General features: G+C 35.6%; 1 protein-coding gene across 1 annotated transcript; it reads right to left on the reverse strand.

The window, feature by feature from the left end:
- Positions 1–11,313: 11,313 nt before the first annotated feature.
- On the reverse strand, positions 11,314–16,941 carry ZNF354C (zinc finger protein 354C). Its single transcript, XM_024116265.3, has 3 exons — positions 16,732–16,941; positions 16,199–16,294; positions 11,314–12,695 (listed from the first exon to the last, which is right to left on the reverse strand). Exons 1-3 carry the CDS (start codon positions 16,874–16,876, stop codon positions 11,314–11,316), a joined length of 1,623 nt encoding a protein of 540 aa, XP_023972033.3. The 5' UTR covers positions 16,877–16,941.
- Between the last annotated feature and the right edge of the window lie 2,270 nt (positions 16,942–19,211).

The raw sequence follows: 19,211 nt of genomic DNA on the forward strand, positions 1-19,211 counted from the left end.
GCAGAAGTCAGTAAGATTGAAAACAGGAAATCAGTAAAGAAAATCAACAAGAGCAAAAGCTGGTTCTTTGAAAAGATCAATAAAATTAATAAACCTCTAGCCAGGCTGAGCAAGAAAAAAAAGAGAGAAGACACAGTATTCTTGCTCACCGGGAAATAACAAAGAGAAGAATTTCTGACATGGAATATCTCATCACAGCATAATTTCTTCATGATAATTAAAAACTGAAAATGACGCTGCAACATAAGTAAGTTTCTGAATGGATCATTTGTCAGCTAATCAAGGAAATCTGTTTACTGATGATAAATTAATTAAATCACATTTAATTGCAGCAGCTAAAGAAATATTTCCAGAGAAAATAAACTTGTTTAAGCCTTTCAGTGAGAACAATTGTTTAAAAAGTTGAGGGCATTGTGAGCAATGTCAATAGTCAGTTAAAGATATCGGTTTTTTAAAAATAAATTTATTTATTGATTTATGGCTGCATTGGGTCTTTGTTGTTGCGTGCGGGCTTTCTCCAGTTGTGGCGAAAGGGGGCTGCTCTTCGTTGTGGTGCACAGGCTTCTCATTGCGGTGGCTTCTCTTCTTGTGGAACACTAGGCGCACGGGCTCAGTAGTTGTGGCACACAGGCTCAGTAGTTGGGGCTCGCGGGCTCTAGGGCACTGGCTCAGTAGTTGTGGCACATGGGCTTAGTTGCTCTGCAGTATGTGGGATCTTCCTGCACCAGGGATTGAACCCGTGTCCCCTGCATTGGCAGGCGGATTCTTAACCACTGCGCAACCAGGGAAGTCCCAAGGCATATGGTTTTAAGTGGTTTTCCTTGGCTCTTGATGAGTCAACAGATGTCAATGACACTGCTTGATTGTTGTTTATTTGATGAGTCACTATTGCGTTTAAAACAACTGAAGAATCAGCTTCTATAAATAGTCTGTGTGGAACAACTATAAACAAACCAGAATATTTTTAAAGTTGAAAAAATGCTCAGGATAACCTGAAGTGGAATCTGCTGTGTTCCAGCTGATGATAGTAAAAATATGTAAAGAGCAGAAGGAGGCTTAGTTGAACGAATTTACAAAGCTTGTGAAAATGTAAGGTTTTTTAAAACCTGTGGATATTCATCAGCAGGTAATATGTAAAAAATATTTGAGCGTATCATGTCTTATTGAACAAGTAGTGGCAACACTGAACTTTACTTGCTCTTGTGGACTTAACTATTGTCAGTTCCGTGATTTTTTTTTTTTTTCAGAAATAGAAGCTGAGTACCCTGTCTTGCTCTGCTACATAGCAGTTAAATGTCAGCAGTAGTGAAATTTTATTGCAATTTTTTTCAACTCAAGGCTGGGGATGAAATTTTTCTGAAAGTGAATTGTATTCAATCACTATTTTAAACACGGCGTGGCTTTGGAAATTAGCTTTTGCTGCAAACTTAATAAATGTTCCTCAATGATTTCAATTGCCTAAAATTACAAGGCAAGTGAGAGCTTATATGTAAAAATATGTAAAATTTATTCTGCTGTAGCCACATAGCACAGGGAGATCAGCTCAGTGCTTTGTGTCCACCTAGAGGCGGTGGGATAGGGAGGGTGGGAGGGAGCCACAAGAGGAAGGAGATATGGGGATGTATGTGTATGTATAGCTGATTCACTTTGTTATACAGCAGAAACTAACACATCATTGTAAAGCAACTATACTCCTATAAAGATGTTAAAAAAATTTATTCTGCTGTAAAGTCATTTCAACAACAATTAATATTTGAATCACAAGTAATGTTAAGGTGCTTTATACATGTTCCATGCTGTCAAAATTTAAAAGAAAAAGTGATATCTCCACTCCCACAAATATTCTCTGCCGATATAGTTTCTGAGCACAAACTTCAGTTCAGCAGTGATTTTTTTTTTGGATCTCAGTGCAGGTGCAAAGGAAATTTCCGTATTTCAAAATCCATTTAACAGTACAATGGAGGAGCATCCACCTAATCTTCTATTGGAAATAATCTGCAATGTTATAAGGAAAATATCAAACGAATAATCTAATGGATTATAAATGACTTTCAAGCAATGAATATGTGCAATTAAGATCATATGCTCAAATTGGGAGACTAGGATTGATACATATACATTATTGATACTATGTATAAAATGGACAACTGATGGGAACATGCTGTATAGCACAGGGAACTCACATAGTGCAGTGTGGTAAATGGGAGGGAAGTCCAAAAGGGAAGGGATATCTGTATATGCATGGCTGATACATTTTGCTGTGCAGTGGAGGCTAACACAACATTGTAAAGCAACCATACGCCAATAAAAATTAATTTAAAAAATTTAAAAAAATAAAATCATGTGCTCATGGACTGATATCTGTATTTGGCAATACCTAAATGTGAAAGAACATTTTCAAAGATGAAATACATAAAATTTCATTACAGATCAACATTAACAGATAAGCATTTGCAATCAATTTTTTACAACTTTACTAAGACAGAATTCACATGCCATGCAATTCATCCGTTTAAAGTGTACAATCCAATGCTCTTTAGTATATATTCAGAGTTGTGCAACTATTAGTACAATCAATTGTAGAACATTTCATCATCCACAAAGTTTCCTCCATATCCATTAGCAGTCACCTCATATTTTTCCAACCATCCAAGCCCTTGGCAACCAATAATCTATTTTCTGTTTCTATGGATTTGCTTATTCTGATCATCAAATATAAATGGAACTATACAATACGTGATCCTTTGTGACTGGCTTCCTTCACTTAGGACAATGTTTTCAAGGTCGGTCCATATTGTAGAATATATCAGTGTTTCATTTCTTTTTCTTGCCAAATAATATTCCATTGCATGAATATACCACATTTCACCTATTCATTCATCAGATGGTGAATATTGGGTTGTTTCCATTCATTGACTGTTATGAATAATGAGTATATATGTACAAATTTTTCAATGGATGTATGTTTTCATTCCTCTTGGGTATATACTTAGGGGTAGAATTGCTGACTCATATGGTAACTCTATATTTAAGCTTTTGGGGAAATGTCAAATTATTTTCTGAAGAGGTGACACCATGTTATACTCCAACCAGAAGTGTATGAGAGTTCCAATTTTTCTCCATGATTGTCAACACTTTTTATTACCTCTCTTTTATTCTAACCATCCTCGTGGGTGTGAAGTGGAATCTCCTTGTAGTTTTTTTTTTTTTTAGATAAACAACAAGGATTTATTGTGTGGCACAGGGAACTATATTCAATGTCTTGTAGTTTTGTCTTACATTTCCTTGATGGCTAATGAGGTTGAGTATATTTTCATGTGTTTTTGGCCATTTGAATATCTTCTTTGGAGAAATATCTTTTCAGATCCTTTGCCCACTTTTATTTGAGTTATTTATCTTATTATTGAGTTGTAGTAGTTCTTTATATATTCTAGACAGTACATTATCAGATAATATAATTTGCAAAATTTCTCTTCCATTCTATGGACAATATTTGTACTTCCTTGATGGTGTCCTTTGGTCCACAGACATTTTAAATTTTGGCGATATTCAATTTATGCATTTTTTTCTTTTGTTTTTGTGGTTTTGGTGTCATATCTATGAAACCATTGCCTAATCCAAGGTCACAAAGATTAATGCCTATATTTTCTTCTAAGAGTTCTATCATTTTGGCTCTTACATTTAGGTCTTTGATACATTTTGAGTTAATTTTCATATATGGTGAGGTAGGGATCCAATTTTCTTCTTTTGCATCCAGTTGTCCCAGCACCATTTGTTGAAAGACTATTCCCATTGGATTACCTTGGTATAGTCAATTTTAATGATAGGGAATACTAACTTTAAGCAAAACAGCTATTCCCTCCCACAAAAGATTTATAAAATATAACAACTGTACTCAATTGTTGTGTTTTGAATTTCATCATTAAAAATTTGTGGAAATTTGTTTCTTTCTTGCAATACAATAAATATAAGTATCTACATAACATCCTTGATTTTGCCTCTTGGTCCACAAAACCTAGAATATTTACTATCTAGCCCCAGAAGTTTGCTGGCTTCTGATTCCTGATCATTATACAATGTCTTCCACGGTGAATCTTAGATCAGCTACATGCTATAGGACTCAAATTAATGTATAACTTTTAAGTCACTATTGAATGACTTATGACATTTCAGAAACAACTCATATCTACAACACTAATAAATGCTTAGTATGATATACATGCAGTTCATTATAACACAGCTATCACCAATACTGTTTTGGAGCTCAAGTTGCAGAGCCATACACATTCTAGATCAAGAGGAGGATATTTCATATTGATGCTAGGTTGAGGACCAATAGGGAGTTGCACTGCTTGGGATAACCTTTCACCCTATAAACTTTTTGCTGTGCTGGGATCCCAGACCCAAGGAGAGTGATATTGCCTTTCTTTTCCTCTGGGAGCAAATTCTTCCCTGGGTTTCATTACACTTGCTATCTTTCATCTCTTCACTGGTTGTAGGTGGGAGCAGATTGCCTCTTTGTCTTATAGGGGCAGTGTTATGCTGACCCTAAGAAACCAATTTTCCTTCCAGAGAGAGCAGCTTTTTCCAAGATAAGCATGGTTTCTCCTGCCTTTTAAAGGTGGTTCAACTTTTATCCCAGTCTAGGTTTTCAGAGTGTATCTCCAGTTTCAGCCCCTTCATTAACATTGTTAAGTATCAATATAATTTATATAATATAGCAATATTATAATTATGTTATAGTTATAAAACTATATAATAAGTTATTAAGTATAACATATTTAACAAAGAAAGCCCTTTAAAATATCTGTTAATTCTGGTGTAGTAAATATGACTTCTGTGGTTAAAGGAAGAAATAACTGGGGGAAGTGGGTGGAGCAGTGGAGAACAATACAAAGCTATCATAGCAAACAGTGTTACAAGGATTCACATGAAGCAAACTAATCTCTCTACAAGTTACTCTCCCAACGAGACATAAAAAGGCCACCAGCACCTTGTTTGGTGTTCATCATACAACTCTTTATCTTTTACACCAGGACCTCCTAAGTACTAATTATAGGGTTGAGAGAAAGCATTATTTTCATCCTGCATTCATTCTGACAAGGTTTATTCTCACTTATCCTGCCACAGTTTTCTTTAAATATCTTTCTTATAAGAGCGAAGAGCAAGGGTTGGGATAGGGAATGGGAGAACGAATTCACTAGAGGACACAGGATGTAGATCAATAAAAGTGAGAAAGCTTCTTGCATTAAGTAACTAATTGCTGGGGATTCAATGTAGGAACTTCTTGGTACAATAATGAGTGAAAATCACTCAGCAGAAACATAGGTGAGGCAGTTTTCGTTGGTTTAGGATATTTCCGTGATATAAGTGAAAATATTCTGTCAACTCATCTGGTCCATACCTATATATCTACATATCTATATGTCTATATAGTTATTTTTACAGATATATAAAACTAGGATCCAGAAAGGGTATCAAACATTCCCAAGTTCACAACAGTGAGTGGTAAAAACTAGCTCTTTTAACTCAAGTCTTTTGATGCTGAAAACAATTTTCCTTCTATATCTTAGAATTGTGTTTGAAGCCAAAACACCTTCACAAAGTTTTTCTGTAGCTTCACTTGTAAACCCTACCATTTTCCCATATGGGCCGTGATATCCTTCACTTGTAAGATTTCTATTCTACCTTCACTTTTCCTCATTAGGTGTGGCCTTGCAGGGTTACAAGTGAACTCTATACCAACTTCACTTTTCCATTAGCTGTGAATTTTGATATAAATTCAGACTCATGTTTTTTTCTCTTGGTTGCTTTTGTCATATTAACTAAGGCACAAGACTCACCTCTTTGGTCTTGAAATACCTAGCTCCTCCATTGTTCACCCACAGTATAATGCAACATCATGCAGACACACACAAACGCACAGGTCCTGAACAGACACAAATGTTTTTCTTGTTTTTAAAAACTAAGTTAAAAACTTACATACAATAAATTTGCATTTTCTTAGAGTTCTATGAGTTTTAACACTTTCACACTATAGATCCATGTAAATACTACTAACCAGGATATATAACAGTTCTATCCCCCAGAAAACTCTCCTGTGCTATTGTTTTCTAGTCAAACCCTCTCTTCACCCCTAGTCCCCGGCAACCACAGATCTAGTCTCTGTGCCTATAGTTTTTGCCTTTTACATAGTGCCATATAAATGAAATCATATAGCATATAAGCTTTGTGACAGGCTTCTTTCACATAGCATAATACCTTTGACACTCATCCACATAGTATGTATCAACAGTTCATACCTTTTTATTGCTAAGTGGTATTCTAATATATGGATGTACCACAGTCTGTTTAACCAGTCTATTTCTGGACTCTCTTTCTGTCCCATTAATCTACGTGTCTATTCTTTCACCAATATCAGTGTCTTTATTACTATAGCTTTGTAGTAAGACTTAAAGTTGAGTATTTTGAGTCCTTCAACTTTATTCTGCTTTTTCAAAATTGTTTTGGCTACCCTACTTCCTTTGCCTCTCCACTTAAATTTTAGAATAAGCTTGTCTATATCTACAAAAAACTTCTACTGAAATTTTTATTCAAATTGTGTTAAATCTGTAGAATAAATTGATGAAAACTGCCATACTAACTATATTGTCTTCCAACTTGTAAACATGGTATGTCTCTCCATTTATTTAGATCTTTGTCATTCATCAACATTTTGTAGTTTGCAGTATTTGTATCTATGTACAATATTTCTTTACTTTCCACTTTTTTCCTTTCAGAGTTACTGCAAATGCAGTATCTTGTTTAAATTCATTTTCTAATTGTTCATTGCTAGTACACAAATACAAAAATTTTTACATGTTAATCTAGTATCTTGTGACCTTGTTAAACTCATTAGTTCTAAGAGCTTTTTTTGCTGATTCCTTGGGACAATCATGTCATCTTTGAATAGAGGCCATTTAATTTCTTCCTTTATAAACTGAATGCCTTTTTTTTTTGCCTGATTGCATTACAAGGACATCCAGTATGAAGTCAGTTAGGAGTGTTCAGAGTGGACATCATGACTTGTTCCTGATCTTAACCTCATTCACTTGATCACCATTAAGCATGATGTTAGTTGTGAGTTTTTGGTAGATGTCCTTTATTATGTTAATTTCTCTTTTATTTGTAATTTTCTTAGTTTTTATCATAAATGGATAATTTTGTCAAAATTTTTTTCTTCATCAATTGATATGATCATGTATATTTTTCTCTCCCTAGTTCAGTTTGGATATATGTCAACCTATCTTCAGTTTACTGACTCTTTTCCCTGTCATCTCTATTCTGCTACTAAGTCCTTCCAATGATTTTTTTTGGGGGGAGGGTAAATTTTGTGACTGTATTTTTCAGTTCTAAAATTTCCATTTGGTTCCTTTCAATATATTATTTTCCTGCTGAAAATTCTGAAGTTTCCATTCAAGAACGCTCACATTTTTGGAAACATTTTTATAACACCTACTTTATAATTTCAACATTTGTGTCATCTTGGGGCAGTGCCTGTTTTCTTTTTCCTTATGAATTGTTGCAATTTTCCTGATTTTTATACTTTGTGCAATTCTGCATTATATTCTGTGTGTTTTGAATGAGACTCTGGGTCCAGATCAGGGGTGAGTCTGGGATTATATACACAACTTTATGAGATGGCTTTCCTGAGTTTTCTTTTCTGTCACCCACCACCCTGACACATTCCAGCTCCCAGGGGCCACTTCTATTCCTGGTCTTCTGGTTAAAATACCAAGGCTTTAGGTTCTCCTCTCTGGTACACACCTAATGGATATATCTAGCTCCAGGTCCAAGTAGCAAAAAGATAGTGAGAGAAGAAAAGCAGTGGGGATTCTTCCAACCTTTTGGCCCACAGTTCCTCTGACCAGAGATAAGGGTTCTCCTCTCTCAGAGGTTTAGATGTCTGTTCAACCACCAGTGTCCTTACCACAGGAATGTCTGGGAGTGCCAGATTGGTCTTATTTCAAAATCTGGTTTCCTTCCCAAATCTGCCTGCTACCATTACTTTTCAGGATCCTCAGGCAGCGGCTCCATGCATTCTCTAAGATTTTTAGTCAGATTTAGTGGGAGATATAGGTGGTGTGTGCTTATTCCATAAAGTGGAACCAGAACCAACCAAAGTTATTTCCAATGATTATATCCATATGGGATAGACTCTCAAACAGGAAATTTATAAGTACAAAGGAAGAATATTGAATGGAAGTTTCATATTCATCACTTTTCCAATCACATTTTGCCTCAATTTTTTATTAAAATTTTAACATACAGAAAAGTTTAGAGAATGACCAATGAACATAACTATATCCTCCACAAAGAGTCAACAACAGTTGACTAATTTTTGACATATTTATTTGAAAATATGCTGCAAACATCATGACTCTTCAAACTTGAAAACTTTTGCGTGCATCTCCTAAGAATAAGGATATTGTCCTTTATACCTCAATACCCCCATTATACCTAGGAAAATTAAACACACCACATTATCTAATACCAATTCTATCCTCGTATTTCCCCAAGTGTCCCCCAAATGTCCTTACAGCTGTTTTGATTTTTCTGAATCAGATCTCAAATAAGAATCACACCTTCCATTTGGTTATATCTCGAGTGTCTTAATCTAGAAGGCTCCATTTTTTGTTTTATTACATTGGCTTTTTGAAAAGTCCAGACAAGATGTCATGTATAGTAACTCACATTCTGGGTTTAATTCCTTACGATGTAATTCAACTTGTTCCTCTATTCCTTGTATTTCTTGTAAACAGGAAGATCAGTCTAGAGAAGAGGTTTAATTAGATTTTCATCACAATTTTTTTGGCAAGAGTACATCACAATGATCATGTGTACTTCATACTGCATCTTGTCACGAGTCACATGTCAGGTTGTCCCACTAGTAGAGAAATTCAGACAGCCAGATCTCTCCATTATAAAGGCATATCTTTCCTTTGCAATTGGTATCTGTGATCTTTTGACATCATGTAAATAATGTTAATTTTTTTTCACCTAATAGGGTTTCCCCATCCATTGAACATGGCTGATTTAATTACATTAAGGGTTGTAAGATGGTGATTTTTCTAAATCTATCACTCCATGTACAATGAATGATGACATTCTTCAAATAAGTACATAAAGAGCTTTTCTTTTTTTTTCTCTGTTTTTTCATTATAGGCTCATTTTATTTTACTTAGCATGTTATAACCAATTACTGTGATTATTCTTTTTGATGTTTAAATTGTCCTAAATTTGACCTCTGGGAGCTCCTTTAAATTGTCCCCCAGGTCCTTCTGACATTATCCCATTAGTCTCTGAGTGCTTTGTTTCATTAAAAAATATTCCAGGCATACCTTACATTTTCCATGTTCCAAATATGGAATCAGCCATTTCTCCAAGGATCCCTAGTTCCTTTTAGTGGGAAATGGCATTTAGAAACCAAAATCTTCGTACTAATTTTGGTCACTGCTATTGGGTAATCAAATATGCTTTTATCTAGAATATCTTACAAATGTCTCTGTATGATGTTAAAAACTGGGGTTTAAAATCTCAATTTTCCTTATAAATATACTTAAACATATAAGAAAACACTTTTTTTTGGCCATGTCATGCAGCTTGCAGGATCTTAGTTCCCTGACCAAGGATGGAACCAGGGCCCTGGCAGTGAAAGCACTGACTCCTAACCACTGGACCACCAGGGAATTCCCAAGAAAACACTTTCTAATGAGCTAAGACAAGTCAAATGCTGAATGCTTGAGTTTAATTCTAAAACCTTTCTCAGATAGAGAGTTCTAGATAATTTTACTAGAACAATTTTTTGAATGATACCAATTGTGAAAGTAAAATATAAAATTGGAGGAAGTAGGCCCAGGGGAAAATGAAATCTTTCTAAAAAACATGGAAAATGTTTGCATAACCAGTTTAAACTGATGATTAGAATGTTTAATAATAAAATATTCATGTATCACTTTACATAAAAGAAGTCCTAAAAGATGTGTAAACAAAAATAAACAAAAAGGCAATCTTGTATATGAAACCCCCAAATGCAATTTCACCATCCGGACCTCAGCTGGGTTTCAGGATTTATGTACAGTTACTAAAACAGCAGGTATAATTAGGGACATATAATAAAAAGGAAAAACATGATTGTAAGTCAATTATTAAGATTAAAGTCTGGGGAAACCTATCAAACATAAAAATAAAACTGATTAAATTAATGCAATTGTGCCTAACCAGTTTACAAAACAAATAGGTTTGGGACTTGGACTCTTGGGACTTGAGGTTAGAAATGAACCTAAAATTACCACAGAAAACTGAAGACCTAGATTCTAGGCTTAACGCTACTCAATAAGCTCAATTTCTTCATTAGTAAAATGAAAGGCTATAAATAAACTAAATTAAAATCTCTCCTGGCTCTATTGAGCTACCAGGTGTATAATCAGATTCTGGAAATATATTCCTTCTGCAACCTACATGAGAGTATTTGCATGACAGTCTCTCCACTTGTTTCAGTTTACTCCAACTTCTAAAGACTATTCAGCAATCATATAATATCAAATTAAGAAATAACATAAGGAAAAGGAAGAGACACCACTGGGCAAAATTTTAATTTTCAAAACTAAATTCTAAATTAATAAAACCACATTTTTTAATCATCAAAGACCTTTGGGAAAAATATACATATAATCCAAAATTCTGTGTATGTGTGTATATATACACATGCATACATACACATTTATGTGTATACAAGTATAAATTGCTGGTGAGGCAGTTCATAAAAAGTGAGCTTGATTATTTCCATGTGAAAATCTAAATGTAAAGAATTCCTTTCTATCTTTAGCTTCTCTTTATGAAAGAAAGCATGTCCTACGTCTGTCTGCCATTTTAGAAAATAAGGCTCCATACTTATTCACGTTATTAATAACTCAATGACTGTTTTTAAAAGAAAATTCATATTGAAGCTTACTGTTAGAAAGGGAATAAAATCTAATGACGGAAATAAAACTTATATTCCATTATTTTCATTTTTTTTAAACTTAGGACTTTTACATTTTTCTATGAATTTAAAATTTTTATGTTTTTAGAAACCTTAGAATTTACTGGTTCTTATAAAATTTGACAAGTCAGTGCTCTTAATATTCGTTGATTAATTTTACCGTTACTTAATGGTAACTATTTTCTCTAGAAGAAGAAAAAAAAAGACTTGATCTATCAGAAGTCTGTGCCCTATTTATTATTCTCCTGATTATTCTCCAATGAGAAATCTTAAATTATTTGAGAGATGAATTAAACTTCACAGGGCTTATCTCCTCTAAGAAATTCTCTGATCCCATATTCCTTCCATTTATAGAGTTTTTCTTTATTGTGAACTTTTTTGTGTCTACAAAGGTTTGATCTGTAACTGTAGGCTTTCCCACACTCCATACATTTATAGAGTTTCTCTCCAGTATGGATTCTCTCATGTTCAGTTAGGAATGAATACTGGCTGAAAGCTTTTCCACACTGATTACACGGATAGGGTTTCTCTCCAGTATGAATTCTCTGATGCCTATAAAGGTTAGATTTGCAACCAAGGGCTTTCCCACATTCTCCACATGTGTAAAGTTTTTCCCCAGTATGAATTTTCTGATGCTCATTAAAGGATGAATACTGGTTGAAGGCTTTCCCACATTCATTACATTGATATGGTTTTTGTCCAGTATGAATCCGCTGATGTTCAATAAGGGTTGAGATGCGAGTGAAGTTTCTCCCACATTCCAAGCATTTACACAGTTGTTCTCCAGTATGAAGCCTCTGATGTTCAGCCAGGGATGTAAACTGGCTGTAACTTTTCCCACATTCACTACATTTATAGGGTTTCTCACCTGTATGGATTCTTTGATGTCTATGAAGTTTTGCTCTACAATTGAAGGCCTTCTCACATTCTCCACATTTATAGAGTTTCTCTCCAGTATGAATTCTCTGATGTACAGTGAGGGTTGAACACTGGCTAAAGGCTTTACCACATTCCTTGCACTGATAGGGTTTCTCTCCAGTATGCACTCTCAGATGTTTGATAAGGGTTGAACTACTGCTAAATGCTTTCTCACATTCATTACATTTGTAAGGTTTCTCTCCAGTATGAATTCTCTGATGGGCAAGAAGGGATGATCTGTGGCTGAAGGTTTTCCCACACTCATCACATTTGTAAGGTTTCTCACCAGTATGAATTCTCTGGTGTTCAGTAAGATGTAGACTCTGGTTGAAGCTTTTTCCACATTCATTGTAAATATGAGCTTTTTCTCCTGGGTAAATCTGGAAACATCTCATTAGATCAAAATTCTGTTTAACATCTCCCCCAAAAGTATAATATATATTGGGTATCCTTTCTATAGGAGCACTTTGTTGTCTAACAAGAACTGTATTTATAAATAAGCCTTTCCCTAATTCAAGACTTGTCTGGTTTCCAGCTTCACTGATGTTTTTTTTGTATGAGGCAATCATTTGCCTGAGAGGTTTCTTCTGTTGCTCTTGCTGTCTCCTGCCCTCAAATTCCAAAGTTTCTCCAAACGTGACATCCAAGTGACCAAACTTAATGGATTTTTTCTTTATTATTCCCTGAGATGTTTCTTCTATAGAAATGTCCTGTTCAGGAGGCAATGCTTCTATTTCAGGCCATGTCTTGAAACCTGGAATAAATCAGAAGAATTAATGGCTCCTCTGCTGGAAGAGATAAACATGCATCAGTGGGACAAAAAAATTGGCAATGATACATATAAAAGAGGTTTGATACCATCTGATCTCAAATATGAACTTGAATCTGGATAAAAACAAAATGGAATGGAAGGAGAAGTAAATAGGTTAAGGAATAGTGTGGGAGAATACAGTGGACAAATTAACAGTGACAGTGAAGACAATGCCACTTGAGAGAAGTAAAGGTAGGAATCTTTTGAGACTAATGAAAGTCTACAAGAGATGTGAAGTTCTGAAATATGCCCAAGCCCCAAGCTCAGATCTGATTCTAAGTGAAAAGATTTAGCTTGAGCTGATTCTAAGAAACTCTGAGTTAACACTTAGCTTACTTTAATCAATCCATGATTGAAAATAGATTAAAATTAGATCACTGTAATTAGGTAATTGTATGTACTTAAATAAACTATACAACTTAAGTAAAATATAGGTTATTTATGTTAATAAAATCCATCCAGCTTTATACTAAAATATATTTTATTGAAATTAAATAAGAACAAGAAATATAAGCTATATATCTGTATACAAATATAGATTTTTCTTAATGATCCATGGGAAACCTAACAGTTTGGATTTTCAAGGATCAACCAAGGTACTTTCTCTTTTTATCTTTTCCCACGATATGACCTTCCCTGCCCATCTAGAAACTTAGCCTACTACTCTAATCTCATTTACTTACAGAAACTCAATTCTTTAAGCCTAAATAATCCACTCTTTTCTTAGAATTTCAAAACACATTTTCAAAATATTTAATTATTTAACATATATATAAAGTCTGTGAAAATAATTCAAGTATTTTTTCAAGGAGAGCAGTGGATATGTCTTATGATGATTTGTTAATTATTGTGCACAAGACAAGTACACAATTAGAATGTCTTAGATAAAAAAAAAAAAAGAACGAGCACAGGGAATGAGGTGCGAAAGTTATTCTCAAGGGCAGGTGACCTTGAAAATGAAAAGAGATTCTCTCTTCTCTTACTGGACTCCTGAGACTCAATCAGTCATTTATTGAACAAATACTGAATAATCAGCAATGATAATATGAAATAAATAAATGACCAAACAGTAATAGTTCATTTCTCCATGATGTGAGAAGCCTCAACTGCATAATTCAGGTTTGAGGTTCAGAGAATGAGGATACAAATATCAACAATATTAGTAAAGAATGGTTGTATGAAAGAAGATGGACAATAGAGATGGGTTGGATTTCAATAGAAAAAGAAAAGAGGACTCTGTGAGTCAGAAAGAAGGCCTGTCAAAATCATCTGTGGGGAAAGTAAACCTATTTAGGGGAGGCTTATTGACTAAAGAAGGAAATCCAGGTTGGAATTAGTTAAAATTTTGGTTAAGCACTGTGAGGCCAAATATAGAGTTACTGAATAACTAGTAGAAGAATTTAGAAAAATCTAGATAACAGAAGGTGTTATAAGTTCTTAGACAGATAATAATAAGACAAAAGTGGTCATATTTAGTAAACTGAGCAGCTTGGATCAGAGGAAGGACAGAATGTAAACTGAAAAATAATGTAGCTGCAATGATCTGGCTGGACTGAGTACTTTGAGCCTCTCTGGCACTGAGTTAATCACAGAGGCAACTCAATTCAATTAAAATTGAATTTGAAAAATTTTAAAAATATTACTAAAGCCAATATATTAGATGCTAGAGGCACAAAATTCAAAGACCTGGCCTCTCCCTTAAGTATGCACAATCTTATTAGAAAAATAATTAATACTAATAAATATAAACACAATAACTATAATTCATCATGATAGATACCATAATGAATGTGCTCAAGGTATGTAGAAAGTGATATATGAACACAAATGATGGAAAAATTAATGCTGACTGGGAAGTAGGAAAGATAAGGAAAACCTACAGATAAGAGTGGCATTTTAGGTAAACAGATGGATCTTGAAGGATAAGTAGTCTTCCAGTGGACAAGATGGAAGAGGTGACTCAAGCTGAAGGAAAAACACACAAATGATAATGAGTACGCAGATATGGCCAGAACACTGATCTGAAGTGGAAGTGGCCATTGATGAGACCATAAAGGAATATGGAGACAGGCTATGAAGTAGGTTTAATGTCACATTAAGGAATCTTACTTTACTCCAAGGATAATGAAGAAACAATGAAGTCCCTTAAGGTATAGGGTTAACACCTGAGTTTCAAAAAGATCACTGTGCTGATGGCATGGAAGGTGAGTGAGGAGAGGCTCAGAGAGGGTAGGTAACTTTCCCATAGCTCACAAAACTTGTAAGTAGTGGTAAAGGGAAATTCGGAATGTCTAAATTCAAACCATGATCTTGAATGTTATACTGCACTACTTACTAACTCTTTACTTGTAGAAAACTGTATTTTAATAAAGTTGAAAACTATTTGTAGAGAGAAGAGTGAAAAAAAGATGTTAACAAAAGCAAGAATCATAGATTAAAGCTTAAACCACAAAGACGGAAGCAAAATATTGGCAAATCTATGTCATATGGTGAATAGAAATGACATTGGTGATCTATTTAGGTTTCTTTCATCAGATTTCCGCTTTCTAGCTCTGTGACCAAAGTACTTTAAGATTTCTGATACTCTGTTTCATCAGATATAAAAAGAAGTATATAAATTTGATCATCTTTAAGTGATCCTCCAATCCTGACAATCTACAGTTTTATGATAAAGACCAACTAGATTAGACTAGGCTAGAAGACTGGTCAGCAAACTATGGATCTCTGGACCAAATTCAGCTGCCACCTGTTTTTGTAAAGTTCTATTAGAATACAGCCACACCTATTGGTCTAAGTACTGTCTCTGGCTGCTTTTGCACTACAACCACAGAGTTAAATGGTTGCAACAGAGACCTTATGGCCCCCAAAGCCAAAATATTTACTATCTGGCCCTTTATAGGAAAAGTTTGCTGACCCCTGGACTGGAAAGGCTACAGTGGTTATGTTAATGACACCTGATTGAATATAATAGTGGGAGATGACAACCCAGTCTCCAAGAAAATAAAACGGAAATGTTAAGAAATCAGAGACAAAGGAATGTTGACAATACTTTGAAATATGTGGGTGGTAAAAGAAATGAAAAAAATTATTAAAAATTCAAAATATGGCAGAAGGTGTAAAGTATTTAATATCTATCAGACATGAACATGTGTTCATGCAGATGGAAAGAAAACCATGAAGACCAAGAGGCCAAAGATGGTAGAAGAACGTGAGTGAGGCTGCAAAAAAAGGGAAAGGGAAAGAGAATGCAGGGAGTGGTATGAGAAGGAAGATGTCAAGACAAGGACCTTCTTGATGCAAAGAAAACCATTACAACCAAGGAGCCTTGTCAAGGGGTCCTGAGCATTTCAATAAGGCTCAGAATTTCCAGGAAAGTTTTCAGAGCACTCCTCATGACCTGCTCATGTATAAAGACACTTGTGCCCACACCCCAGTCATTTACTCACCTAGGTAGGTATCTTGAGGGCTTTCTCTTTCCACCATACAGGGATCTTCTCCATGTTGCAACTGGCAGATCAACTTTGGCATTGAAAATGGAATCCCTGCTCATGAGTAAGGAAATGGAGTTTGAACAAATGGCATGAAGAGCAACCCCAGAACTCACTAACTGGAGTCTACAGGGCAGAGAAGGCAGCATAAGCACTCCTGAGGGGGACTGAGGCCTTTAGGGGGATGGAGGAAACAATATAGGGCCCTGGCTATGAATCCCTCTAAGATGGGAGTCCTATATGTTTTTCAGAATCTAAACTGGGCTCTAGTCATTGGAGTAGGAGGGAACTGATCAGGAGGTGGGGCGGGAGGAAGGCAGAGGATGAACAGCAGCATGAAGGGAATCACAACAAACAGGTACACTTTCAATTCTACACAGATTTGTCCTTTCCCAGGGGCACACAGGATAGAAACCTGCAGACTCTGAACCTCAGAGGGAGCTCTAAAGTGCTCACACGGCAGACTTTCCATGACAGGCAAGGCTCCTTACCCAGCGAGACCAGGGTGCTGTAGTTCTCCAGCATCACCTCCCGGTACAAGGTTCTCTGGGCAGAGTCCAGGTGCAACCACTCGTTCCGGCTGAAGAGCACAGCTATATCCCTAAAAGTCACTGACTCCTGTAATGGCAAACCCATTCCCGTTCACCCAGGAACATCTTCTCCTCTGGAAGACTTGGTAAGAAGGTGACACTGGGATGTGTAGCAACCATTCTGAAAATGTCTCAGGATTCTAAATATTTAAAAGCAACTATTTATGTTATTTTTGGAACCACCCATCAACTATTAAACAAATATTTATTGAGTACCCACTTGGGGCAAAGACACATGGCATGTGCTGTGATATGGAAAAAAGGGCAAACTTCCTGCCAAGAGGGAATTTATATCCCACCCTGGGATCTGTCAGAGTAACTGAACACATCCATTTACCTCCCTCCCACTCAAAATCCAAATTAAATGAAAGGAAAAAAATCAGAGAACATTTAGAGCAGTGCTGGAAAACTAGGGAAAACATCATTAGTAGAACAGAAATAAAAAGGAATTTCTGAGACATAAAGCAAATAATAAAAATAATATTAGTTAATATTTATTGAATACTTACATGTTAGGGACTATGATAGAAACTTTGTATACAGTAACCCATTTAAGTTTCACAGATATTCTATTAGGAAGACACTATAAATAAACCATTTTGCAGATAAAGAAACAGTTCAGAAGGTTACAAAATCTTCCCAAGGTCATGCCCACCAGAAAGACAAGATCCAGCCTCATCCACCAGAACAGAGGCGCTAGTCCCCCCAACCAGGAAACCTACTCAACCCACTGAACCAACCTTAGCCACTGGGGACAGCCACCAAAACCAACGGGAACTACAAACCTGCAGCCTGCAAAAAGGAGACCCCAAACACAGTAAGATAAGCAAAATGAGAAGACAGAAAAACACACAGCAGATGAAGGAGCAAGATAAAATCACACCAGACCTAACAAATGAAGAGGAAATAGGCAGTCTACCTGAAAAAGAATTCAGAATAATGATAGTAAAGATGATTCAAAATCTTGGAAATAGAATAGACAAATTGCAAGAAACAGTTAACAAGGACCTAGAAGAAATAAAGAGGAAGCAAGCAACGATGAGCAACACAATAAATGAAATGAAAAATACTCTAGATGGGCTCAGTAGCAGAATAACTGAGGCAGAAGGACGGATAAGTGACCTGGAAGATAAAATAGTGGAAATAACTACTGCAGAGCAGAAAAAAGAAAAAAGAATGAAAAGAACTGACGACAGTCTCAGAGACCTCTGGGACAACATTAAACGCACCAACATTCGAATTATAGGGGTCCCAGAAGAAGAAGAGAAAAAGAAAGGGACTGAGAAAATATTTGAAGAGATTATAGTTGAAAACTTCCCTAATATAGGAAAGAAAATAGTCAATCAAGTCCAGGAAGCACAGAGAGTCCCATACAGGATAAACCCAAGGAGAAACACGCCAAGACACATAATAATCAAACTGTCAAAAATTAAATACAAAGAAAACATATTAAAAGCAGCAAGGGAAAAACAACAAATAACACACAAAGGAATCCCCATAAGGTTAACATCGGATCTTTCAGCAGAAACTCTCCAAGCCAGAAGGGAGTGGCAGGACATATTTAAAGTGATGAAGGAAAAAAACCTACAACCAAGATTACTCTACCCAGCAAGGATCTCATTCAGATTTGATGGAGAAATTAAAACCTTTACAGACAAGCAAAAGCTGAGAGAGTTCAGCACCACCAAACCAGCTTTACAACAAATGCTAAAGGAACTTCTCTAGGCAAGAAACACAAGAGAAGGAAAAGACCTACAAGAACAACCCGAAACAATTCAGTAAATGGTAATAGAACCATACATATCGATAATTACCTTAAATGTAAATGGATTAAATGCTCCCACCAAAAGACACAGACTGGCTGAATGGAAACAAAAACAAGACCCATATATATGCTGTCTACAAGAGACCCACTTCAGACCTAGGGACACATACAGACTGAAAGTGAGGGGATGGAAAAAGATATTCCATGCAAATGGAAATCAGAAGAAAGCTGGAGTAGCAATTCTCATATCAGACAAAATAGACTTTAAAGTAAAAACTATAACAAGAGACAAAGAAGGACACTATATAATGATCAAGGGATCGATCCATGAAGAAGATATAACAATTGTAAATATTTATGCACCCAACATAGGAGCACCTCAATACATAAGGCAAATACTAACAGCCATAAAAGGGGAAATCGACAGTAACACAATCATAGTAGGGGACTTTAACACCCCACTTTCACCAATGGACAGATCATCCAAAATGAAAATAAATAAGGAAACACAAGCTTTAAATGATACATTACACAAGATGGACTTAATTGATATTTATAGGACATTCCATCCAAAAACAACAGAATACACATTCTTCTCAAGTGCTCATGGAACACT

Source organism: Physeter macrocephalus, chromosome 2, assembly GCF_002837175.3.
Source record: "Physeter macrocephalus isolate SW-GA chromosome 2, ASM283717v5, whole genome shotgun sequence".
Lineage (NCBI taxonomy): Eukaryota > Metazoa > Chordata > Mammalia > Artiodactyla > Physeteridae > Physeter > Physeter macrocephalus.

What these genes read in the sequence shown, in the direction of transcription:
- ZNF354C (XM_024116265.3), bottom strand. Translation starts at nt 16,876, where the DNA reads ATGGGTTTGCCATTACAGGAGTCAGTGACTTTTAGGGATATAGCTGTG. An exon ending in CAGCACCCTGGTCTCGCTGG is followed by an intron (nt 16,295 to 16,731) that starts GTAAGGAGCCTT and finishes ACTCATGAGCAG; the next exon opens with GGATTCCATTTTCAATGCCA. An exon ending in CCCTCAAGATACCTACCTAG is followed by an intron (nt 12,696 to 16,198) that starts GTGAGTAAATGA and finishes GATTTATTCCAG; the next exon opens with GTTTCAAGACATGGCCTGAA.